Source organism: Rattus norvegicus, chromosome 4 (genome assembly GCF_036323735.1).
Source record: "Rattus norvegicus strain BN/NHsdMcwi chromosome 4, GRCr8, whole genome shotgun sequence".
In the NCBI taxonomy this organism is placed as follows: Eukaryota; Metazoa; Chordata; class Mammalia; order Rodentia; family Muridae; genus Rattus; species Rattus norvegicus.
In genome coordinates, this window is record NC_086022.1 from 133,133,395 (window position 1) to 133,159,959 (window position 26,565).

General features: G+C 45.2%; 1 protein-coding gene across 36 annotated transcripts in view; it reads right to left on the reverse strand.

Annotated features, from left to right (window-relative positions):
- The window catches only part of Foxp1 (forkhead box P1), a 691,302-nt gene that overhangs the window by 16,049 nt on the left and 648,688 nt on the right, over window positions 1-26,565 (reverse strand). For 27 of the 36 annotated variants that reach the window (XM_063285823.1, XM_063285827.1, XM_063285826.1 and 24 more), the window contains 6 exons: window positions 25,147-25,234; window positions 13,321-13,404; window positions 4,541-4,742; window positions 4,354-4,433; window positions 3,619-3,720; window positions 513-634 (listed from right to left, as the gene is read on the reverse strand). In XM_063285823.1, coding sequence (XP_063141893.1) covers window positions 513-634; window positions 3,619-3,720; window positions 4,354-4,433; window positions 4,541-4,742; window positions 13,321-13,404; window positions 25,147-25,234 — 678 coding nt within the window. The remainder of the gene's footprint in view (window positions 1-512; window positions 635-3,618; window positions 3,721-4,353; window positions 4,434-4,540; window positions 4,743-13,320; window positions 13,405-25,146; window positions 25,235-26,565) is intronic. The other 9 variants (XM_063285824.1, XM_063285832.1, XM_039107389.2 and 6 more) reach the window with 1 other exon arrangement.

Consider the following 26,565-nt stretch of genomic DNA (forward strand, 5'->3'; position numbering starts at 1 on the left):
GGGCAGTATTTGCGAGGACGGCCTCGTTGAATATGGCGGCCACGTATAAACTCTTCATCATCAACTGTCCAAAAGGACCCAAACTCATCCTCTACTCTGATAAAGCACTTATGCAGTGAGAGGTTGGTGCGAATGGCACCCTGGGATAGGAGCAGCAGCAAAGGAGATGGAGTGGCAACAAAAGGAGGCGGGGTTGGGGGCAGGACAGACATCCAATACAGGGGAACAGGAAAAAGAAAATAAAATGCAATAAGCATAAGCGAATGGCTCGTGAGGGTTAATATGCAACGCTGCCTAAAAGCTACTAGCATGGGATGTAACAGAGACCAGCAAGCAGGGGCAGGGGGACTGGTGGGTATACGAGACAGGAGGGATGAAATGTTCGCTTGCTTCCCTTAACTGAGACAAACGTGAAAGCCAGGTCTTTGGTCTGACGCCGCCTAGCAGCCTCTACGGTACACTTGTTAGCGCAATCCGAGCTGGGCTAAGAAGTTCAAACATGGCGGACGTACCCACTGATCTTTTGTGGCCTCCGTTTTTGGAACTCTACTTCATCCACTGTCCATACTGCCCCTTTAACGTTCTCTACTCGCACAAAACACTTGTGGAGACTAAGATTATGACGCACTGCATTCTGCAGCAGGTATAAAAGAGAGAACATTGACATTTTTTTTTCTATAAGAAAAGACTCAAAAAAAAAAAAAACAAAAAACAAACAAACAAAAAAAAAAAAAACACAGCAGTACATTCAGCCCCACATCTGTAAAACCATCCCCCAGAGCTGCAGCCGCCACCCCCTCCCCCCCACGGAGGACCTTCTTTTGAGTGTCTTTTAGGGAAAAACCTCAGATTATGAATCGATGGTACTCTGGCATTTGAGCCTAATTTCCCGGTACCACACCACCAGAAGACACACTGGTAAATATGCATGCAAGTCCCAAGCAGGTCCCTCCACACAAATCTAAAATATTGTTAAAATGATGTCAAAATCAGTAAAGTATAAGAACTATTCTTTTACAAACCCATCTATGTGGGATTCAAAAAACTATTTTATTTTTAAATCATGAAAGATGAACAGTTTTAAATACACAGCAATGTCTGGCTTTGAGACCATGCCTAGGTTTTATTAAGGAAAGTCCTAAATAGGATTTTACCACCGAGAGTACCATCTTGAACGGCAAAGACAATGAGGGGGCTAACTCGGCCACGGGAGTTCGGCCTCAGCCATGAAGCAAGGCCTTAGCTTCCAGAGTATTTGTGAACATTGGCAATTACTTGGAGAAGCAACTTTAACTAATTGAGCATATGCCAAGAACTTAACAAGCAGGGCTCTCAGTGGCAAAACAACTATATTCCCGCAGTAGGTTTCTACATTTCTTATGTTTAAAAGTCATTGTTGGGCATTGCCGAGTGGGATCCTTCATATCTAACAAAAAGGATACTCTTAATTCAAGTGCAGAGAGGCTCTAAATGTCTCATATTTTCAGGGAAATCCACAACCCTGACTGGATAACCAAACTGGATACACTTCAGTCTTGCCTGACACAATGATGGACTTGAGACTATTACAACTGACTAGTGGCAGCTTTTGTTTTGTTTCGTTTGTTTTTTCACACAGAGTAAGTGGCTTGGGGAAGGCAGAGGCAGCTGACACATGTATTGAGATTTTGGCACCTTATGTAAGCCCTCACTTGAACCTAGCATTGTATTGTTCAGACAAGCTACATTCTTCTCCTACAGTAATTTGCTTTCTTGGTGACAAATCTTGAAACTCTCAGAGGTCTCTCAGATTTCTGGGAAACAATGATTGGTGACTAATCAGGTTACCTAAAAGTTATTCTTCTCTGTGATACACTACTTAGAGGATAAGGGGACACATCTTTATTACTTCTATAACAATCTGCTCACCAGTGGACTCCACAGAATGAGCTCCTAGGGGACTCTGAGGACAGCTGGAAGTAGGCTCCTGATACTGTCATGACTGGCAAAGGCTATGCTTAAAAACAAAGCTCTACACAGGTAAACCGGACCTAGCTTTTAAGGAAACAAATTCTTCTTTAGATTGCTTGGGGAACTATCCCTTCCAATATCATGGAGGAGACAGAAGAAAAGATTTTGCACTTCCCTTGCAAAATCAAGAGAGCACATGTGCACCCGTGAGGGAGACACCTGGGGAGAAAAGCGGTGTCAATCACCGAAGTATCAAAATGCACAAAAAAAAATCCAAAGACTCCAGGGGCTAATCCTGAGCAAAGGTGATTTAGAGGGCTCTGCATATTAAAAAAGAAAGCAACTAAAAATCCAGAGGTTTTAAAAAGAAAAAAAGGATCAGCAAGTGACACCATCCCACTTTTGTCTTTCGGATCATTGTCCCGGTAAGGACACACAGAAAAACTGTCTGCTGAGTACTTCGTGTGGGGCTGTCTGTATTAGTGACACTTCTGCCTTTACTTTGCAAAGCTGGAAAAGTGAGGTTTGAGTTTGAAATTCACATCCACAACTGGTAGTTATTTTGAAATGTGGTCATTTGGTATTTATAAAGAGCAATTTGGAGGAAAATGTCTTCTTTACGCTTCTCCTTCCTAAATTTTTAAAAGTTTTGTAGCTAAAGAGTCATTGTATTTTATCTCCTGAGGCAGGAGACTGAAATGAAGCTAAGACCTGCAGTATAATTTCCTGTCAGCCCCCATGTGGCTAATGAATTAATTCTGTGCCTATACTAATTTTCTTATAGAATCTTAGGAGGAAAAACAAAACATATTTCTTCCTATTAAGTCAAGGAGGTAGAGTCCCATAGAAGAGTACCTGTTGCATTGAGACTATGGATAAGGACACATCTTTAATGCCAGGCAGCACTGAACAGATCTACTCGGCACTATGTGATAAATTCAAACCAGGAAGCTGAGCGAAGGTGTCAAAGGCTATCTATGTAGCCCTGCCTGGCTTTGTACCCAAAATCTCCCTACTTCTCAAATGCTGGGATGCCTGGCACGCACCACCATGCCTAGGCAAGGAGGCTTAACGGAACACAGAATCAATGCTAATGAAACTTAGAAGGGACTCCAAGTGTCTACAGGGTTATCTAGTGGGGAGGTCTGGCAGCTGACCTGGTCTATGGCAGATAGCAGCACATTACATAGTTCTGAAACTACCCTTCTTTCTTGGGGTAACCATGAACCCACTCTTATAATTGATACCTTGCATCCGGCAGAAATCACCCTTTCTGCTGTGTGAGTACATGGATTACACAGCTTCCTCTACTTGTGGGGCGGATGAGCTTTGATCTAACCACTGAAGGATCTTACTCAGCTTGGCTCCTAGTTACGCCCCTGAAAATGACTGTCGGTTACCCATGGTTTATGGAAGTGATAGGGCCAACCTCAGAGTTAAGGGTGGCAATGTCAACTCCCTTCCCTATGCAGAATTCTCCGGCAAATCCAGCCACACCTTTCTTGCAGGGGCTGGGGCTCCTCCATCTGAACACTTCAGTCGCAATGAAATGCTTCTCCTAGTCACATTCCCAGTGCAAGGGGAATATTCTTGTTGCCCAGTAACTGGATTTTTCTCCACAAGATTCTCTCATCTATAAAGGTCAAAATTCAAGACTGCAAAGCTTACCTTCCACGTGGCTGCATTGCGTCGGAAGTAAGCAAACATTCGTGTGAACCAGTTATAGATTTCGTTTAGTGTTAGCTGCTTTTCTGGAGATTCAAGAATGGCCTGTGAGGCAAGAATCCGAAGAAAGTAATTTATAATCCAGTAACTAGGAACATTCGACGGTGCTCATGAAACTGTGGAAAACCAAAACCAAAACCAAACCAAACCCAAAAATCCCAGAACTGTAATTTAGAGCAAACTCCTCAGACAGGTTTCACAAAATGATCGAAGATTAACAATTGTCTTTAAATGGTTCAATAGCAAAACTTGAAATGGAATTATCTAATTGTTTGGAGTTTTTATTTCTGTTTCCGTACAGAAATATTAATTTATTAGTCATTCATAAAGCAGAATCAAAGAGAAATGCAAAACATTTCACTAGCTGATTAAAGCTCAGTAATTATTTAGAGCTCAGATTAATTCTAGGGATCAGAGATTACTGTAGCTTTGTGATAATTGACTTGCCATCTTTAAACAGCCTCATTCTCACTGTTGTGTGAAATGAATTCCCTAATAATCACATCGTATTGTAATACTTAATCAAAAGCAATTATGTTATATATTGCAGTTTTTAAAATCCTTATAGAAAAGGTTTGAGCATGCTTGCATACTAAGTGGTTTTAAATCTACTTCATCAATATAATATACCCACATACACCTTTTGATAGCATTTCACGGTCCCTGTTATTTACTTACCTGCCTAATTAAAGATGCATATGTAAATGGTGGTCTAACTTCCGCGTTCTTATAAAATTCTTGGTTCTGCGCAATATCTGCTAAATAAGAATCATTGTCCTATTAATGATCACTTTTTAAAAAGGGGCTCATCGACAGGAACTGCAGATTCCCCATGCTGCCCCGGGCAAAGACAGAGAGTAGCTACCTGAAGAAATGGGCACGTTGTATTTGTCTGAGTACCGCCTGCGGATAGGTCCCACCGTGTGCATGCTGGTGGTGGTGATGACAGAGGGGCCTTGGGTGACGGGAGTCAGGGGGGCGGTTGGGGTTGTTGGAGTATGAGGTAAGCTCTGTGGAGAAGCCTCTGAGGCGGACTTGGAGAGGGTGACACTTGATACCAGATTCAGCTGTGAGAAGAAGGATATTGGTTAGAAGGTCTTGAGAAAAGCAAAAAGAAAAAGAAAAAAAAAAAAAAAACCAAATAGCTACAGAAACTCGAGCAGCCGTGAAAACCTCTCTTGTCCCAGAGGAAAGACTGGGGCGCACCTGGTGAGGGTTACCTCTCCAAATCGGTATGTTTACACGGGACGCACTTTCAGTTAGAGGGATTCTCCCTTGCACAGCAGCAAGGCTGGGGACCAAAGGAACACCAGCTGAGCTACAGTGGCCGGAAGCTGGTTTCTGCAGTGGCGTGCAGTGGTTTCTGGTCTCAGCCACGTACTGCCACGACTGCAAGGCTGCGGTGGGTGATTTTTTTTTTTTTAACCTTAAGATTGCAATGGATTTACTAAGAGGCCACACAGGGTTCTGAGACACTACTACTGAGACCAGCAAGAAATTCTGGGACTCAAGTCCACCGCGTGATTGAACACGCCACGGGGCTGTGGGTGATGGACTTGTGACTTCTGCTCAGCAGTGGCTCTTACCGTGGAGGCAGCCGTCTGTTTCTATAAAGTTGCAATATTTGGTTGCTTAAAAGTTTTAAACAGTCCAACTATGGAAGCGGATGGCTTCTGAAGCACCGTGGGGCAGTATTAAGGAATGCCTCCCCTTCCTTCTGTGCTATTGCACTCTTCCTTACCATTCTCACACTACCTGAAGGGATGAGTCTTCTCTAAAACTGACTGGGACCAGAAAAGCCCCTTGAGTTGGACAAGAACCTAGTGGTTTTCCTCATGTTTATGGAGATATCAAGTACTTCAGAGAGCCCCTCCCAAGCCCCAGAAACATCTATAAAGTACGCTGTCACTCGGCCGACATTTTATCATGCTGCATTTCCAGTCAGCTGCCATGATGTCTCTTGCCACCATCAGATTAAGCACAAGTGTTCTTTGTGGATGGTGTACTGGGAAGACGCCACTTAGACTCGCACAGTAGGAATGCACAAGACTACCCTGTGCAGTAAGTTCCAAAGGAAGAGAGAGGAAGGACCTGATGCCATGAAAGGAACATTACCAGAAAAACCCAGATTTGGTACTCAGAGCCAAATGGTGGGCTTTTCTGTGTTCAGTCTGAGATACTGACTCAGCACAGCATGCGCCCCCAGTGTCGAGAACAGCAAGCTGGGGCACACTCTCGCTGACCTTCAGCAAGCAGGGGCAATGTGGTAAGCTGTCCTCCCAATGGAGCCAGAAAGCCGACCGTGACACACATTTGCAAACCAAGTGCTAACAGTTCGGAGTAAAGACCAGGGACAGGGCAGGGCAAGATGCCATCAGGGAAGAGCAAAGGCTGACCCCTTCTTCCCCTCAGGCCTTAACAAGTGCCCAAGGCTGGCAATCTGCTGAAGTTGGAGGGCGTCAGGAAATTAGTGTAGAAAGATCCTAAATATATAGGTTTGATCCTTCAGATGCTATAAACCTGAGCATGAGGAGACTTTGGAAAGCCACAGATATCTTTCATAAAAATACATCCTCTCAAACACCTGCTCTGAGAGGCGTCGTTTCATTCACACAGTCCTACAAACTACTCGTGTTTTACAAAGACTGAAAAGGAAGCTTGTCCGTATTCTTGACTCAGACCCAAAGTCAATCCACGTTCTTGTATGGTCCTACAGCCTCTGCCCCCTCTACTTATGCCCAGTTAATGTCTAAATGAATGCTATAAACATCTCCACCTCTCAGTTACGCTTGCTTCTGGAAAAGCTCCGGTGAACAGCTTTTATCCTTGCTCATGAATGACACTCAATAAATATTACCAAGAACTTCCACAGGCTTGGAAGCAGAACTAAACCACAGAACTGCTGTCCTTGAAGTGCTTACTGTCAAAAGCAGATGTAAAACCCAGGCAGTTTCTCTGAGGTCTCACCCTAGATCCCGATTTCTCCTTCTAGCCTAAGAACATTATCTCAATGCCCCCTACCAGTTCTGAAAGAAGTTCGGCAAGTCCTATGTGACCATTCAGCAGGTACAAGCTGTCATTTTGAATACTCAGATCTGAGAAGAAACTGGTGAACCCACACACAGAGACATGCCACTAGATGTGCAAAGAATTGGACTCCTGCAGCTTTTCTATGGGGTTTAATAATGCTTGGATCTGTTCTGCCCCAGACAGCAACAATGAAAAAAACAGATCCTTCAAGGTTGGCACAAGACGGGAAGACAGCAATGCAGGCTGAATTTTCTGGATGCTTTTGAATGTAGGTAGGAACTGGAAATAAACATTGAGCCTGAAGAGAGGGTTTACTAGGCTTGACAAATGACACCGTGATTCACACCCACTGCTGGGCTGTCTCTAATAAGCCACAGAGGAAGCGGCCAATCTCAGCTAATTACCAGATAAAAATGTATTGTAAGGACTCTAATTAGGAGATGCGGACGGAGGTGATCTAATGATTAAATGGTACATTCGACTGACCCCACCATGGATGTGCAGTGGTGCACAATGTCGCTGGAATATTTTGTAGAAACAGTAATTTTATTTCGGGGAGGGAGACAGTAATATTTGTAATGATGGCTATGAGGTAAACTAATTAAAAGACAGTTCCTAGAGGAAAGGGGTGTCTGGGAACAGCTGCGGCCATTCCAAACCCAAGTGCCAAGTCTCAATGGAAGAGCTTCAGTCAAGTGGAAAATTTCTGCCTGACCTCTGCCCTTGCTATTAATTTGCAGAAAAACTAATGACACATATACATATTCCCACAAAATTGTTCTAATTGCTAATTTGCCAAAGGAGCCCGGATTCTAAATTAAACATGACTGTAGCCTGCAAGGGAAGAAGAAGATGCTGGGAACTCCAAACAGAGGGAGCTTTGCTACGCAAGACCATCAGAAGGCTGGACCAACCCGCTAATGAGACACAACCCTGGCGGCTGCTGTGCAAGTTCCTCAACTTTTAAACTTCTGTCTGGCAGTCATATGTGCGCGTGTGTCCCGGGGAGAAAAGGTTGGGTAGGGAGGCTACCCAAGGATTCGAAAGACACTGAGCTCACATAAAGCCTGTTCTTACCATGAAGGACCCTACCAAGAATGTTGAAAACAAAAATCGCCAGTCTTACCACAAGCTTAAAGAACAAACTAGGGTGCTGAGGGGATGACTCAGTCAGGAAAGAGCTCGCCTGAGGAGGAGGACTGGAGCGCAAGTCCTCAGCAAGGCGCTGTGATGGTCAACACCTATAAGGTCAGCCCTCAGAAGGCAGGGACAGGAGGACTCTTGGGGACTTTTTGGTAAGAAACAGCCTAGCCGAATCGGCACTCCAGGCTCAGTGAGAGATTGTATCTCAAAAAATAAGGTGGGGGAATGACTGAAGAGTACATGGGACACTGACCCCCCCCCATATACATGTCTGTGTGCCCACACAGGTACAGATAAAAGAGCAAATCACTGGGACCGGTTTGCCCCCCCCCCCCAATTACCTTGAAATATGTATCTTAATGGTAAATTATTAAATCTTTATCCAATCACCAATAAGAAAGGAAAGCCTTGATGGTTTGTGTTTCTGAGTAAGGTTTTAAAAGAGATTTTGTTTTCTGGGGCATGGGGCCGGAAGGGATAGGGGCCGGGAGGGTTTCTTCCCCTGACGGAAAGCCCGATTTTCTCATTGTGATCACTTTCTATTGAAGAAAAGGTTGCTATGTTTAGAAAAGCTAGTAACGCAGATATTTTTCTCTATGGCAAGTTGCCACTGAAGGGATGATTTCAGCAAAGATAATCTCTTTCAAACGCTGGCCAGGAGCTAAATTCTGATGTCACTTAAAGTTGCTGCAGGCTTTTGGTTTTTAAGTAAAAATACCAATGACTGTGCTATCAAGCCTTTTTTTTTTTTTTACCATGGTTTGGTTACTGAAGGACTTTTCTTGGGACCTTCTACCACTGAAACTATCCCGTCAGCATCCCAATATCGCACTTTGTCCTTCCTAAAAATAAAAATCAGCCTTCAGTTTTTCTACAGCACATTTCCCTCCCTTGCAAGGATGGTGAGTCACTCGGATTTAAAAAATAATAAACAAACAAACCGCTGGTGTAAACCCCAGACAGAAACTGACTTGCCAGGGAGTATTCCCACAAGAACTTTTTGTTTTGTTTTGTTTTTTTGTTTGTGCTCTTGCTTCTCATGAAAACAGATTCTGAGAACAAAAGAAAAACCTGAAACCAAAACACCAGAGGCCAGGGCTGCACAGAAGGGACTGTGGGCTCGCCGAACTGGTTTCTCTGCTGTTGGCTGAGTGGGCCCGAGCGGCTCAGGTCCTGCCCCACCTGCAATGCTCAGAGACTGGAAGCTGCCTCTGTTGGCATGAATCACCAAGTTCAGCCCCCATGGACAGAGGGCAGGGCAGTGGGTGGCAGAGGAGAGGCCTTTTGAGGGGACTCTGTGCACTGATGGGAGAGCGGCTTATTCTACAGACTCAGAGGGTGGCATTTCTGGCAGGGACAGGGACAACAAACCTGAGGTGAGGAAGGGGACTTAACAAAACCGGTCTATAAAACGGCTTTTGTGTGCCGAGTGTGAGAGTTCCTCTTTGTGACAGTCTGCCATCACTGCTCCAAGGCTCCTGCAGCCCACACCTGATCACCCAGCCCTTGAAGTTCACGGGCTTTTTTTTTTGAAAGGGTAGAGGGAGCACTCTGTTTTGATAGGAGCTAAAAGCTATTTCAAAACAGTCCTAATTGCCAGAGTTGGAGTCTAAGGGGATGTACAAAGGGGTAAAAATCTCGAGCTGCATTTCACTCCAACAGTGTGCTGTGAATTTTTTCATAAAGTAGTCTCCTCTGCCTGTGCTGTAGTTACTTGCCCACCAAATCTCAAAGAATGTGGTTTCTCCAGGCCTGGGGAGTAGTTCTCACAACTGCAGGAACCCCCCCCCCAAGCAAAGGCGCTCCCCCATTCCTCATATGAAGTGGAATTTCCACCGCACACTCCTAACAGCAGCACAGCCAAATCTCTGTAAGAAGTCATCGGCGACTTAGCAGAGTCCTAGCACAGGCGCGGTTCCTTTTGTTGCTCTGTGTTCAGTTACCTCCCCCTCCCCTTCCCCCTCTCCCACCCCCACCTCCAGATCAATCTCAGCCAATTCTTCATAGAGTTAAGTATAGACATTGTGCTGTTTGCTCTGGGAATGGAACTGGGTTTGGAACAAAGGAATCACGGGCTATTTTCTTCCCCTTGCTATTGCTTCTCTTTCCGTGGGAAACCGAAGAACTTTTAAATCTTAAAATGACAACAAATTTGGCTTCTGTAAACACATGTAAACAACAGCCTCCCCTCTCTGGGCACTCTAGAACTTGCTAGATTCTAGCTAAGCAGGGCCTGGCTGAAATGGCAGCAGAATTCCAAGATTGGTTCCTCCTTCCATACCTATTTTGTGATCCTCACGGTACACATCCCTCTCCCACTCCCTTCCTCCTACACACAAATCTGTGTACCCACTCCTCACTAGAGGCAAGAGCTGGGAAGCTGACCTCCTTCCTTCCAGAGAATCCTACTCACCTTTTAGGTTTCAAATGACACGTCATTTCCCCAAGTCACTTTTCCTAGTCACATACAGCATTTTCTATGCAGCAATTAACCTCTGTGTATATGAGTATACATATACTTATCTGGCAGTTTGTCCATAGAACTCCCAACACCTCCATGGCATGTTAGGTCTTTCTTGTTTGATCACACTCAGTATGCCATGGAGGCCAAGTAACTATCTCTTGATGGAACTGATTTCTAAATTCAGGAGTTCTGATTCCAAGAGAAGAGATTCCATGGCCGTCAGAAGACATGTTACCCCAGGAGTCAGCAGGACACAAGGCCTGGGATACACTATTCCCATTAGCCATATGCTTCCGGACCACTGTGGGTCGAGCTCAGAGCCTCATCTACACCCTTGGGCACAGTCTTGAGAGTGTGCACATCCTCTAACTATCCACATCTGATGGCACACCCCTTGCTGGGATCCAGAAAATGCATCTCTGGGCTGACGTAAGAACCATCTGAGAACATCTTGGCAACTCATGGCAGGGGATGAACTGGGGACAGGGTGGACCATTGGATACAAGAGAGACACTTGCCACCCAAATGGCACTTAGTGAAGGGCCACATTTGCAGCAAAGCACTCTATCACTTAGTGACTAAGTTTTAAAATAAACACCAAGTTCCCTTTTAAAGAGAAATGGAAAAAGAAAGAGCTCCGTAAACTCACTGGCAAGGTTGTACATGGAAGTCCCCATTTATGGTTAGATGTGAAACTTGGTGACTGTTTCTTTCAAACCACAGATTCTAGAATGATACTCATTCAAACACTCGCCAGCCGTTCCATTATTTAGGGAGGAATAAATTAATTACAGGCTGTAGGGAATATTTTGAATGTTAGGATCAGTCACCAGATAGCTCCCAGTCCCTAAAGTTGAAAGCATCAAGGGGTCTGAAATATGCATGGGCCTTTTTTTCTTTTCTTTTCTTTTGGCAAGGAAGTGAAAATTTATGCAAAACATTACACGTCTATCTTTTATAATTAATTTTCCAATGCCTCACCTATACATATTTTAATAATTCCTGATTTCTAAGATGGTATCTATAATAAAATTTTCTATTTCCCAATAAATGAAAAGGAGGCAGGTTCACTCCGACAACAGAGTGTCACACAATATCTACGTGTCAGGCACCAATTTTTACTTCTTACATGTAAGTTAAAGGATAAGGAATTTATAATACTGCCTGTGAGGAGAACCACTTTTCATACACAAATGTGATTTTTTTCCAAAGGGTAATACAACAGCACATTTACATAAACCAATCCAAACAATCTAAGTATTTGACAATGGCAAACCTCACACAGACGGCCTATTGTTGGTTTACATCTTGGAGTTCTTTATACTGGCTTGTAGCAGCGCTCTAGCTGTCAAAGGTTTGACTTAGACTCTAAATAAATGGTTATAGAAGTGCTGTGCAGCGATATTGGACTTCTTTGCAAAAGAAAACCTGCTGTGTATGAATTCAAAAGCTATTAATTTTTCAGTCAAAAATATTCGTGCCTATTTCTTTTAATAAAGAAATACTGTGCTGAGCTACTAAGAGATAATGTTGACTAGTGGTAGAGAATTTTCAATAGAGCAGTTAAAAATAAATTTAGTAGGAGGTCCCCTTCAAAGTTATAATTTTCTAGAATGTAAAACATTTTTTTTCAATACTAATCAAGACAAACCTTCCTCTGCTGTTCATTCCCTCACCCCCAGCTGCTTCTCTCTTGTTTATTGGCTACTTGGCAGGTCCACGGGGAGCTAGATCATCAAGGGTCCTCTTGTGTCCATGTGGGCTTACAGACATGGTGTTCCTAGCTAGTCGAAGCCCCGTTACCCACTGAGGACTCTGAAGTTCCATCTCTGTACGTGGACTCCTCCTCTGCCTTGATCCAAAACAAGTCTATTACGAGAGTGCTACATCCAATCATGACTAACACTGATGGGTTGAATCCATGGAGGGAGACAGGGACAATCTCACTCTCTCCCTGTTGCTAGGTGTGAATGAAGACTCAGACTCTTCATCCTAAGGGAAGCACTTCACTAAAGCCCTCGAGGACTTCCGGGGAGGTCCGAGACAATCACTCCCCTTTGCCAAGAGTCATGACTCTTCTAGAAGTCAGGCAAATCATTTCAGTCAGGGCAGCACTCAGGGCAGTTTGCTCAGCTGGGCCCATGTTCTTCCCAGTGCTCTTCTGAGAAGAAGGGACAGGTGGGAACAGCTCCGACAGCTTTACCCCACCCCCGACCCCTGCTTCCTTTTTTGGTAGCTTAGTCATCCAGTCCTGCAGCCATTTACTGTGAAATACTTGGTAGCTAAGACTCTTCCCCAGTAAAAATGGACGCATGGAGTGTTTAATGATTTTATGTCCTGTATCTCAGTAATGTGCTCCGCTTCAGACATTAATTCTGTCTGCCAACTGCATCTTGGCAGGCTACCATATTTACTGGGTTAATAGTCTGACTCCGTTTTATTTCTATCACCGTACGTCATACATATAGGGGTGTGTGTTTGCTTTATTTATAGAAAAAAAAATATCAGTCAAAACAGATAAACCAATACTTTGCCATTATGCTGCATCATTGCGTGTTGATTAAAATTGCTGCTACTAACTATAGATTGTCAACGCTCAATTAATTTTCACACAGGAACTCCCAGCAAAATCAAATAAAGCCAGCGTACCTTTAAATTTTACAAATCTTAAAATCAGGAACCAAGGCATGGCCTCCATTTTGAATAATCAGCTAAAGCTACTAGGAGATTTCCAGAAATGTGAGTGATACCGGTGCTGATGAGGTCGGTTTATGGTGAAGAACGGAGCCCACACCAGGAGTTTTGCAAAGGAGACTCCTCAAAACCATGTAGTAGGACCATCATGCCCGTGTTGTCCCAGGTCTCTGCCCAGGTCTAGCTTCCTTCTGGTCTTCCCCATCAAAGGCCAAAAGAACCAAGTAGGGGAAGGGCTTTGGCATCCACATCTGCCCTAGGAGGCGGAGGAGGAATGCCACCGGGTCGTTCCCCCTGGTGGGGACAGTACTTACGGGCTGAGGGGCAGCTTTGGGTTCTGTAGACTTCACATGCAGGTGGGTCATCATGGCTTGCAGGCGCTCTTTGTCTTTTGCAAGCTAATGGGAAGAAAAGGCTTTGTTAGGTCATTGAATACAGATGTGTGACTCCTCTGAACACCCCAAACTGACTACAGCATTACAGAACATGACAGAGTCGTTTTTATTGCTTCATCATCTGAGGTGTTGATGTAGGATTTCCCAACACAAGGTGCATTAGACTTTAACTGGCACGTTCTAGACCTGCTGGCACCAAGGAGTCCTGGAGAACACGGACGGCTCAAAGGCAAGCGTGAATCATGCCCATTAGCCACGCTGATTCATGACGGGGCCACGGGAAGACGAGGAGATAGCTCACACTCATAAATTCATCTGTTGTGGTTGTGGACAAACTCACGGATACCTGGATACACTTGTGGAAAGTTAGCTGAGTCTGTCTTGCTGGGAGGAGCAGGCATACCAGAACTGAGGGGTTCCCATTTTGAGGTGAGCAGTAAGTTTACTGTTTCAGGTGCTGAACATCAAATACCCCCGCTAGATGCTTCCTTAATCATCCCAGTATCCTCACTTCGTAAAAAGGTTACCTTCTGATGTTAAAGATGCTTCTAACTGGATGGGCAGAGCGGACATTCACTATTCACTGGGTGCTAGAAACTTTACGGTGGTTTTGGACTAGTCTGATACAGTGATAACTTTGTTATATCACAAGGAAGCTGGGGCAAGAACCTCCAATGATGACTCTGAGGGAGGTGGTGAGGAACAGAGCCTCCAGAAGGAGAGTGAAGCTGAGGGGATGGATGGAGCGTTAAGGGACAACATAGACATAGGAAGGGGAGGAGTATTTCTGCACACGTGTGTGCGTCTTCCAAAGCTTTACAGACAAGCGTGTCTAAAACAGAGCCTTAGAAACAGACTGAGAAACCTACGCCTTTCATACCTCATAGTTGACTTTAAATCTTTAGAAAGCAGGGTTTTTTTTTTTTTAGTCTAAAATTATGCCCAAATTAGATCCACTTCACATTTTTAACCAAGTTATTTCTGGTGGTGGGGAGATGGGAAGTAGGGGCTCAGGAGAGTCGGGGGGAGCAGAGAAAGGGGACTGGCGCCACGCGGGGCAGAAGAAAACACACTTCTTTCCGTGTCATCCCTACCGGCTGGCTCAGTTAACGGCCATATCACATTTGAGTTTTTATTTCTTTTTATTCCCTTGTGGTTCAGGGAGGAATAAATGAGGAGGAAGAAATGGGGGGGGGGGGGAGAGCTTACAGTGTTAGCATTTATCTTTCAACAAACAGGAAATGAAAACGATACCATATTAGGATCTACATTATGCTGCTCGCCCCTGTTCCTTGGTGCATTATTGAACTGCCAAACTAAGGCTGTAAACACATAATGCCAAAGGAATCTGAGCTTTCAGAGTGGCGCAGACAAAACAGTTAAAGTGTGGGGAACAGCATTTCTCTACGGTTGTTCATTATTTTCTTTTACATTAAGTGCCCTAAAGTGTTTTTGTTTGTTTGTTTTGTGGGGGTTTTTTTTTTTTGGAGATACACTGAAACTGAAACGCTCTTCTGCAGTGTCCTTTCTTTGCGTTATTATTTACTTTTCTAAGTTTGTTTTGAAAGCTACGACGGAGCAGAAAGGAATTAAGTCATGCATCACGCATGTCACTCTTTCGGAAACCGTGAAGGAAGTAGACTGCCCGTGCTGAACAACACAAATTAAAGGGTGAGAGGTGGTATTTACGGAAGAGTCTGCCGAATATTAATTGTGACTTAATTTGGGGGTAAACATCTGCGATGTAGCAATTACGAGGAGTAAGTAGTCAGTATGGCGAGAGGAGAAAGCTGAAGCCCAAGCACCAGGCGTGATCCCTCCCATCTCCACCAAGTCTGACCCCAACAACGATGTGGTCGCAAGCCACATCCACACCCTGACGTTTACTTACTGCACTAGGAACACATCCCCCGAATCCCCTCCAAGCCATCCACATTTCCAGTGCCATGTCCTTCCAAAGTGTGAGAACACTGAACGCTACGGTTGGGAGCAAACCCTTGGTGCTCCCTCTTCACTCGGGCTTCCCACCAAAGGGAGCTGAGAAACTGCCCAGAGGTCAACTAGCAATCTTGCTGGCAAATTAAAAATTAGAACACGAGGGGCTGGGGATTTAGCTCAGTGGTAGAGCGCTTACCTAGGAAGCGCAAGGCCCTGGGTTCGGTCCCCAGCTCCAAAAAAAAAAAAACAAAAAAACAAAAAAACAAAAAAAACAAAAAAAAATTAGAACACGATATCAGAAGAGAATCATCCTCTAAAGACGCTTCCCCCAGTCCGTGGCATTCAAGCAGGAGAGTGGGTTTCATTAGGGGGTGCTCCTGAGCAGGGAGGGGGCCACTGGAATTACCTAGTCTGTATACCAACTCTCTTGAAAGGCAGCAGAATGGGAGTGATACTGGATCCGCTCCCCTACTGGGCTGTGTTCGAATTCTGGCCTTGGAGCACACTCTGTAATCCTTCCCCCAGCATCCCGTTTTCTCTTCTAAATATGGAGTACTCATCTCTGAACTCATAGGGTTGTTCTGAGCATGAGTTCTGCACAGAGCAAGTTTGGTGCAGCTAATGAATGCTTCATGGAGGTTAAAAATACCTGCTGCAAAATTTTTTTTAAAGGAGAAATTAAATCAGTCTAGTCTACACTGGCTGGGTGTATCTTTGGAATCAGGATCCACATAATGGGGTGTAATAGAGTCAGCTGTGAGTCTGGGTGGGGAGAGGAGCCCCATGTCTTAAAGACTAGACTAGGACAGGATGCACGGGAAGATGGGGTTTAAGTCTGGCAGACAGACTTATCTTGGGGGCCTCACTCTGTCCTGGGCAAACGATTATTCTCTATTGGACGATTATGCCCTCTTCTATTATTCAAGCCTCAGATTGGGTTTTAGATAGACGAAGTTGTGGAAGTTCAGGACTCACACAGTGCTCGAACACCTCTCATTAATGCCAAAGGCTAGGTGATCCACTCACTATCTGCAAAGACAAAACCCGGGGAGATTCCCCATACGCCACATGCCAGAGAGAAGGGGGCGGAGTTTGTGGTTCCTTCACCTGCCTTCTATCTGCTGTCAGGAGGACTTTTTAAGGGCAGGTCGTGTTAGTGAAGGATAGGGCCCTGCTGGAATGAGCGAGTGTCTCCATGCAAAAGCACTGCAGTCATTAGGGGCAGGTGAGGAGAAGGGCAAGCCATGTGTCTGCCTGCCTGGGCAGACAGAAAGATCCCTGTGGCTCTGGGCCTACTTGATTTATGTTCTTTAGCTGGGGTAACTGAGGCACGCAGGATGAATACCCATAAGGCCATGAAGCCAAGAAAGGACAAAAGTAAAACTATAATCCTGCTTTATAATGCTAGGATGGACATTACCCAGATGGTCTGATTCCAAACCCCCTTGGGACCGTCCTAGAATGGGGAAAAAAAATCTGCCCTATATCACTCCTCACCACGGTCTGATACAGGACCTGGGATTGACAGTGATAGCTGGCACCTCACCTGGGGAGCAGGTGGGATCCGACACTTTGCTTAAACCTGCTACTCTGCCTCTCAATGTAGCAAACAGGAAGCCTGGGTTTGTGTAAGGGCCACAACAGCCCAAGTGATTGCAAGGGGGTCTGGGTGGCCCGGTTCTTGCCTGGACGTCACCAGGGACTATTTCCCTTTCACAGCAAGCTTTTATGTAGGGGGGAGCCAACAGTTGAACCGACTGTGGCCGAAGGTACACAGTTGCGCTTCTCCCGGGGCTGCACGTGACCAAAGCGAAATGGAACACGGGCTCAGAAGTAAAATCCACCCTCAACAGGACTGCCTGGGAGGAAGGAATACATCCATCCTCCATCAAACCCGTCAGTGACCAAACATCCAGTGAGTCTGCATCCAGTCCACGGCCATTCCCGTGCCTCTGAACTCAGCACCAGGACAAACTTGTGCAGACTTCTTGACCATCAGCTACCATGTTCAGAAAGTGGGTGACCCACGCCTCATTTCACCCCAACTCAAGAATTTCCCTACTTTCATTGTGTTCTGTTGCCATGTTAACATTCTTCACATGTTGTTACTAAAGACTCTCTTGACATTTAAAGCAGACACATACTAATACTCAAGTCATAGTCTTGGAATCCTAATGCTTGCAGACTGAGGCAGGATTTTAAATTATGAAAAATAAGTGTCTCGGTTTTTCAAAGAAGGATGTGCAAGTGAGAAACCCAGACGCTCCCTCTCCCCTTCCCTGGCTCCAGCCTCGAAGCCATGGCCACAGGAGGTCACCGGTAATGTTAGGCCTTTGCTGTCCCCGACACTCTGTGAGGTTCTATGAGGCCGCTGCTATGTCCCGAGCATGGCCACAAATGGGGTTAGAAAGGGCCAAAGGGGGACACATTACAGATAATATATTTGCTAAAGTCTAGGAAGCTGGTGTGGTTACAAATAGCTCTGCTAATGGTGGGTAATCACATGCAAAGCCCATACTGTAATTAATTTGTGTTGGGATTAATGTCTCCCCCTGCTACTGAAACCTGTACAGACTTCTCTCTGCTGACATTTCCATACAGCTTACAGTTCCCAGTGTGGACAAGTTACCAAACTTCCCACCGGTTCCAGAATCCCTGGGCAGGGTCCCATGGGAGGGAGGTCTCGAAGACGGGCAAGGAGCATAAACAGAACATCACAGACCAGATGTTAAATCTAGCAACTGGTCCTAGGAGGGTAAGCGCAGATCCCTTTGGGAAAGGAAAGAGACTTGGGGCAATACCGCAGGCAGCACCATCAACAAAATGGTAACCGGGCTGTGGTGAGGAGCTGGGATTTTCCTACCTTGCCTGAAACAGATTATCGAAATGTTCTAAGCCAGTGGTTCTAAGCTGTGGGTAGTGACTCTTTTGCAAAGCAGATATTTACACTGTGATTCAAAACAGTAGCAAAATTACAGCTATGAGGTGCAACAGAAAATGATTTTATAGTTGGGGGTGGTCACTGCAACATGACAAGGTGTCTTCATTGGCAACATGACAAGATTTATTCAATGGCAACATGACAAGGCATATTCAATGGCCGCAGCACGAGAAAGGTTGAGAAGCACTACACTAAGCAATGTCAGTATCCTTTGCTCATGGGCGGGAAATGAACACGGTAGCTTTGACTCTCAGATGCCAGTGATGGCTAAGAGCCCCACAGGCAGAATGCTACCCTTGGCAAACCATAGAGAAACATCACAATAAGCATGCCCAGTAGATCCAACCCACAGACTGATTTCCACTCCTTACATAAACAATTTCCATTCCTCACATGAAAATAAGCGAGAATAAGGGGAAGTGGGCAAGAGTTCTTAACAAGGGGAAGGGGGGCTCGATAAGCTGTGGGTACAAAGCCTCGGGGACAGCAACTTGTAGGTGAGAGGGCCAACAGCCACCCGAGAGCTGTTCCAGCCCCTCCGAGCTACTTACAAGCAGGACACAGCAGAGTGGATGATGCCTCCCACAGTAGCAGGCTGGGGAGCTTATGCTGTCTCGGTTGGGATTGCCCCATCTTTTAAACTGGAAATCCTAGGTTCTCCTCAAAACCTAGTAGGGCAGGCTGGGATGGCTGGTCACTCTGGTGTTGATCTGCTAGACCAATTTTTTAAAAATAACTGTATTCTTAGAATCTCCTGTCTCCTCTATACAATGTGGCCACATTCTCAGGTGGTTGCCTTGACCTGGGACTTTTTTGCCAACAGCCTCTGCCACTGTCTGGTGCAGGGTACCTAAAAGTGCCTGCTGTGGTACTGGAGGCAGGCTAGACTTCCTTTCTTACTGTTAGACTGCAGGGGCCCCTTGCTCGTTTCCATCCAGCAGCATGGAATCTACTTACTAACACACTCTTCTAGCCCATCCTTTAAAAGGAGTCCTCCTTTTCCTCTTGCCCGTTTGCTGTGTGTGTGTGTGTGTGTGTGTGTGTGTGTGTGTTAGGATGGAACTAACAGTCCACTGACTGAGCTGCATCCCCAGCCCTCGACTGTTTCACTATCAGTGGATTTGAGGGGCTGGGGGAAGCCTGTCCAGGAACACATCCCTGTGACACACAATGACATCATCTCCAGACCTTTTTTTTTTTTTAATTTCAAAAAACATAACCTACTGAAGAGGATGAGAAGTGGTTAACGCAGCTGTGTCTCATGACAAAAACAGTCTACATGCTCAAGAAGACGTACCCATGCCCCTCATGTCTTTGTAGGCCAACACTGTTGGGCTTCCTCATGCCTTTGATTTTCAGTATTTCCTTCTCCTGAGGTGGGATTATGTCCTGTGCACTGTACATCTTTGTGTGTGTGTGTGTTATCTCATCCGCGGCTTACAGGCTGAACAGACTGCTACGCGTGTCACCAGCTAGGTCCACTGGTTAAAATAATGTGAATGTGCACACTCAGTTGACACCTGGTAGCCGGTGGGCGCCAGGGCCTCCCAGAGGCATCCTGTGTTTCCTGACTCCCCCGCCTGTGCTGCACGGTACGGTAGGCTAGCCTTACTTCCAACACTTCCCCAGCTCCTGCACCTGGGCCCCTCAGACCTGGCAGGAGCAGATGGAGGGAAAGCTGTTCATTTGACGGCCCAGTTAAGACCAAAATTTTGACCTTGGCAAGTCCATCTCACGTTTTTATATATCATTTCAGAAAAATTCATCCAGAGAGTTTTTATATATCATTTCAGAAAAATTCATCCAGAGAAAACAATTAACAAATGGAATAATAAAAAATGTTTCCATCTGAACTTAACAAAGAGGCCTTGACCCACATGACTTCTGTGGTCCATGTTCTCTTGCCATGACACGTCTACATTTCCTCAGAGGGCCTCCCGGGGTTCACAACGTCTGGCTCCTAAGTAATAGCTAGGGTTGACCCCTATCTACTCCCTTGGGGAGACGTTCTAACTGGCTTCCAAATAGTGAAACAAGGAAAGAAATGCTGAAAAGTCACATAACTTCAGCTCCAAGGTATTCTGACTCTCTTTTCCTCTCAAGAAGACCAGTTCAAGGACAAACTGGGAATGGAACTGACCAGCCCTTTTCTTCACTGCTAAGAAAACATTCAGTATACATTCAAAGATGCATACCTCCCTTGCTTGGTAACTGATATGTTGGCAGATACATGGGCTTTGTGAATCCAGTCATATTTTACCTACATGGATATAGGGAAGCTCTCATGTCCAGTGCTGGTAGGAGAGCTTCCAAAGCTTGGAGTGGAGACCTGCAGTAACAGCCCTGAGGAGGGAAACATCTGCAGCCATTACCTCTCCAGGCTAACAGTGGCTCATTTCTTCAGGAGCTGTGAGTGCTGGAGCAGAGACCCAAGGATCTTCTGTTCTGGGTGACAATATGTACCAAGGGTACTGCGGGTACATAGGACAGCACTCAAGTGGCCTCTGCCAGCTTCAGATGCTTGGATTTGACTCATCCGCCTAGTTATACAGTCTTTATTATCCTCTGGCTTAGACAGGAACTGTCATGTATGCACATGCTAAGATCCCGTGTGAGCCCATGTAAAATAGGGGCAAAGGAATGGCCTCTACCCCTTCCTAACACAAAGCAGTAAGCTAGGCAGCAGGCTACGGAAATACAGCATCATTTTTTTGGAATTGTTTGAACCGTTTTAGTGTCCTCTGCCACGGTGCTACAAATATTTCTCAAGTTTACACCTTAATAACTGGCAATTTTATAATTAACTCTGAGAAACTAAGATGTTCAGGAATTCCCTGGACTGGGAAAGAAATGCCTTAAGCAAAAATAAGCAATTCCTTGGGCCAGTGCTGTGCAGGATATCTCTCCTAGATTAGGTGCTGCCCCAGCCTGTGGTTGAGAATGGGAGATCAGCGTACAGGGAACAGCAACAGAGAGGCTGTCTGCGTCCAAGTCTGTCTCCCCCAAGTATTCTTACAGGTCCCTGCCTGCCCCCACTGCTCTGGTTTTATGGGCATCATGATCTGTAGTTAGGTATGTTAAAGTGGACATTCTCAGGCTGAGCATGGTAAGGCATGCTTGTAATCCCAATACTCAAGGGCAGTGAGTTCAAGGTCACCTCAGGCTTTATAGTGACAACTTGTCCCTTGAATCAAAAATGGGAAAGAATAATAGTAATTTACAACATAGATATATGCAATGCCGACATAAAAATGAAACAAAAAATATTCAGTAGAAATAGTGTAGCAGAAATATATGTAGCAGTTAAGGAATCCAGCTTTAAGCACATTTGCTCGGTGTCCCCAAAGCTCCCAAAGTTACTCTCCTTCACCTAGTCTGCAGGAGAGCTGTAAATTCCCAGGGCAAACTGAAGCAGGGAGTGCAGCCCAGTGGTAGAACAGTTGACTAGCTGACTGGATTCAATCCCCAGCACCACAGAAACAAGTCAGACTGGGAACTATTCACAGATTTTGATTGTCTGATCCGGTAATAACTAATCCAGTTTTGGCTGGTCCCTTTCCAGCCCTGGAACGCTCCTTTGAGTAAATTCCTGCTGCTGTAAAGAGCCCAGGTCAACGAGCTAGCCAATGGCAGTCCTGCTTGGTTTCTGTGAGGTATTTTGTCGTTGTTTGCTTGCTTTTTATTTGAGACAGGGTATTGCCACCTAGCCCTGGCTAGCCTGGAACTCTCTATGTAAAACAGGCAGGCTTTGAACTCCTGCAGATCCAGCTGCTTTTGCCTCCTGAGTGTGACATTAAAGTTATGCACCACTAGCCCAGCTCATTCATGGTTTTGGAAGATTTATTTGTTTTATCTATAATTTATGTATATGTGTATGTGGCGTGTGAGTTTCTGTATACCGTGTACGTGCAGGTGCCTGCAAGGCTAGAGGGATGTGTCAGATCCCCTGCAACTGGAGTTCCAGACAGTTGTGAGCTGTCACGTGGATACTGGGAATCTTCGTCCTTTGCAGGAGCCATTAAGAGCTCTTAACTGCTCAGCCATTGTCTAGCCTCCCACTTGTCATCTATTTTATTGTTCAATTTCCCTTGTAGAATATAAGAAAAAGGAGGGCAGCTCTGCCCACTTCTAACCATTACCGTCCTTCACAGAGCCTCCAAAGAGGGCTGCGCTCCGTAAGGACATGAATAAACCACCCAGCATCCCTCAGTCAAAGGTGGGCAAGCGCTTGTCCTGTGATGCTGCTGGAACAGTGCTCTGACTGATGTGGGACCGGAGGTTTGACACGTTATGGCTGAGGAGGCACATGGAGGGGTAGGCAGAACTGTAGACAGTCAGGGATGCCTAGGAGATGAGTGACTAGTAGAAATAAAGATAATTCTCATCCCTCTGACCAGTGGTTGTTTGGCCAACTTCTATAACGGCCATGTAGTAAATGTTGTCGGCTTCCGGTGCAGCTCCCGTGGAGTACAAACGATTACACGGTATCAGTGAATAGGCTTTGGCCGGTCTGTGTCTCAGCGTAATGCAACGCATAAACAATAAAACGTGATTTCCACCTCTCCTGGAAGATCTCTCACCCTCGACCACTTAGCCCCTCTCTCAGACTATGAGGTCACACTTGATGTCGACAGCGTGCTGATTCCAAGTATCACATGTACCTCTTATATCAGCATTCTCAAACTAAGAAGAAAAGGGACCCGCAGGACCGTCATGTCCACCATGTCTCTTCTCCCTGAGAGCAACTCTCAGTCAAAACACTGTGAGGTCCCAGGTAGCTAGCTATACAACCTGGCTGACTTCCGGCCAGATCAGCTGTGTGTCTTCTACCCAATGGAAAGCCTGCCTTGGAGTTGATCAAAGCTGAAGGCTGCAATCTCAGAGCTCATGAAACCTGCAAATAGTCCTGTATTCCTCTTAATCTGTTTCTAGTCCTATACTGTGCCCACCAAAAATCATCAGAGGAGCTGCCAGGAGATAACAGCCTGGTTGACTGATGGGCTCACGCTGCCCATTTTCCCACCCTCCTCTGTGCTGAGTGTATACTAACTGATAAGGTGTATTCCCACTTCCCTAATAACTAACAGTGGCCCACGATCACCCACACAGACAGGGGGACCTACCTGGGCAAACTGTGACGGTTCCAACAACTTATTTATGCCTGTCATAGGAATGTAACCTCATAGCATATAAATCAATCTAGAGATATCCAGCATTTTTAAAATGCTACCACCAATGAACATATGGACATTCGGGCCGTAAAGTATCTATTCAGTGGAATCCACGTTTGCAAAGTCTGGCTTTTAAATGGATGTGGGGAGTGGGGTAATCCTACCTGCTTTTCTTCCCTGCAGATATGCTCGAGTTAAATACGCTTCTGAAAACTGGCTTTGTGGTGTGTTCTAAGCCTGTACAAACATCTCACTATTTTCGTCAAGTTTATATTTGCTGTCTGAATGGAAAATATTAACAAGCCCAAGAAAATAGCTCATGAGAAAAAAGTATCCTACCAGAATTGTAGTTTCTCATATAAGACAGCTTTTTTTAAAAAAAAATCCTTTCTGTCCTGAAAAGTCACAACAAAAAGTTTAAGTGTGTTTGGGCTGATTTTTCTCTGCAACTATTTGAAGCTGTAAATGACTTAACTCAGTAAAACTCCAAATGTAATTATCTTCTGTACTTAGCCTAGGGCTCTCCATATATCTCGGCACTGCTGCCTTGCATACAAAATAGGCTTTTCCATGGCTAGTACCAATATAATGTACAACATTGTTTTAATTTCCCCTCGCCGGCTAACCTCTTGCCTACACTGGACCAGCTCGGGGAAGAAGTGTCCTGAGTCATCAACCACTCAAAAGCGTCCTGGAACTCGGTTGCATAAATGGGGTTTGCAGGGTCAGGCTTTTGCAACTCTACATTTTCATAATCTCCATTTCTGACCCAATTTTTACTTTCAGAAACTAATTTTCAATTAATTACACCAAAAGGGGGGGGGCATTACTGTTAAAATATGGAGGTGCATCCGCAAGTTCTACCTACAAGTCGAACATACATGAGAAATGTCCCCAGCTCCAGGAAAACTGCACAAGTTTAATCTCCAGTCATAAAATACAATTCAACGTAGCCCAGAACATTTCCAAAAACCGTGTTGCAGATACGGCAAACATACAGACATCATATGCATCATACATTAATAGGTGTTTATGAACTTAAAATATATAGGGAACCCAAGGTAATATATTACTCTCAGGGACAGATAGGAGAGAGAGAAAAGGAACCAAAGCCAAACAGGGACTGACTGCTCAGATCGCTCCCACGCGGCTCAGGAACACACGCGTCTGTGTGTTCCCTCACACATCCTGACCTCACACACTCATCTTCTGTCCGCTCCCAGTCATGTTCCCTCAGTCTCGCACCCCCCAGCCCCACTTCTACATCATTAGCAACTTCTGGCAACAACAGATGACCGGACAAGGGATGGCAGAGATAGCAAGAGAGAGAGAGAGGGAGAGGGAGAGAGAGAGAGAGATGAGGAGACTGAGAAATGGAGGGAGAGAGGAAAGAAGGAAGACGGAAGAAGAGACAGGAAGGAGGAAGAAAGGCTCAGGGTGACAAGTCACACTTGGCAGCACACGCAATGCTGCTTAGAGCCTAGAGAGGTGTGAGCGCCAGGCCCAAGGAGTGCGCTGAGGCCAAGCTTCCCCAGATAATAATTTAAAAAAAACAGGATACAATATTGAGATCAAACAGACAACAGGCTGTGGGGTTTCCGTCAGAGAAGGAGCACACAGGAAGTCATTACAGAACGCTGCAGAGGTGGGAGCTGAGGAATACTGAAGTAATATTAGAAATAAACGTGGCTTTACCTGTAGCTCTAACTGCTGTACAACCTGCATTTGTACTCTACATTGAGCTGTGCTTCTATCGTCCAGCGCATGCTCACTGTTGAGATGTCTGCAACAATACATAGAAAACCAGTAAGTGAAATGGAGAAACAGAAATGAAAAATACAAGTTACCAGGATGTTGTTTATGTACAATGGGTCTTGTTGTGCGGGGACACCGGTGTAGGAGGGGGTGGCTAGATCTCGCACACGTCTCCCACCTGTTCGCACCACCATCACCCCCACAGAACTGGACACACGGTTATCACCACAGGGAAATGCTGTGCCGGGAATCTGGAGGGAGCCATTGACTCATAAATTTGAAGGCAGAGATTAAGTCAGGGTAGAGTTTCAAGACCATGTCAGTGGGTGGATCCAAGGCAGGGCCTTCTGGGTGCTTCAAACTTTTCTAAGGGACTAAAAAGAATCATTTGGCCACAAGAATACTGGTTGTCCAGAACAGATGTCATGCCCTAACACTGACAGTGTGTCGTGTGTGTGTGTGTGTGTGTGTGTGTGTGTGTGTGTGTGTGTGTGTAAAGAAGAATGGCGAAAGAATGAAAAGCCCGTGCAGGCGTGTGAAACCGGAACCCACACGCACAGACTCTGTACCTGGCAGAGACACACACAGTGACTCCGGGCAACTCTGCCCACTGCCCTGATTGTCAAGGGTTTCACTCCCTGGGCCCTGGAAGATTCTGGCCCCATGCTGAGTATGCCTGTCCCGTGGTCCTTTCAGTATTTATTAGACTTTCCAAAAGGGAAAAGGCTAACACAGTGAAATTTCAATCAGTTCTAACATATGCAGGAACTCTGGTAATCAGAGGGCTGAATCACTGCCTAAAATCTTAAAAATAAAAATTCATGGACCCGAGTTATTCAATCCTTTCTCATTAGAGAGAGAGAGAGAGAGAGAGAGAGAGAGAGAGAGAGAGAGAGAGAGAGGGGATAAAAATGAATGTGCTTCAAATTCTACTAACAGGACTCTCATGAAATTTAGGCCAAAATACAATTTGGATTTAAGATTATTTTTCTTTTAAAAATATAACTTTGATAACAATAATAAGAGAGCGTTTTTTATTCTCCCCAAAATATCCATGTCCAATGTCTCTGCATTTTGGCTTAATGAGGTGAAAAGCTAAGTTCCATTTGGTTGTCAGGGAATGCCCTTTATTCAGGAACATTTGCAAGACAGTTATAATCTGTATTCTAAAAAGCAATTACGACTTTGACCCTAAATATAAAATGTATATACAGCCTCGTGATTTTCATAAGTATCTCATACCTACCCCTCCCCTCAAATAAATAAATACATAAAAGGTAAAAAGAAGATACTGTGCTGAACGGTCAGAATGAACTTGGAGACATGAACTCCTATCTCAGAGAAGAAGAGTGATTACAG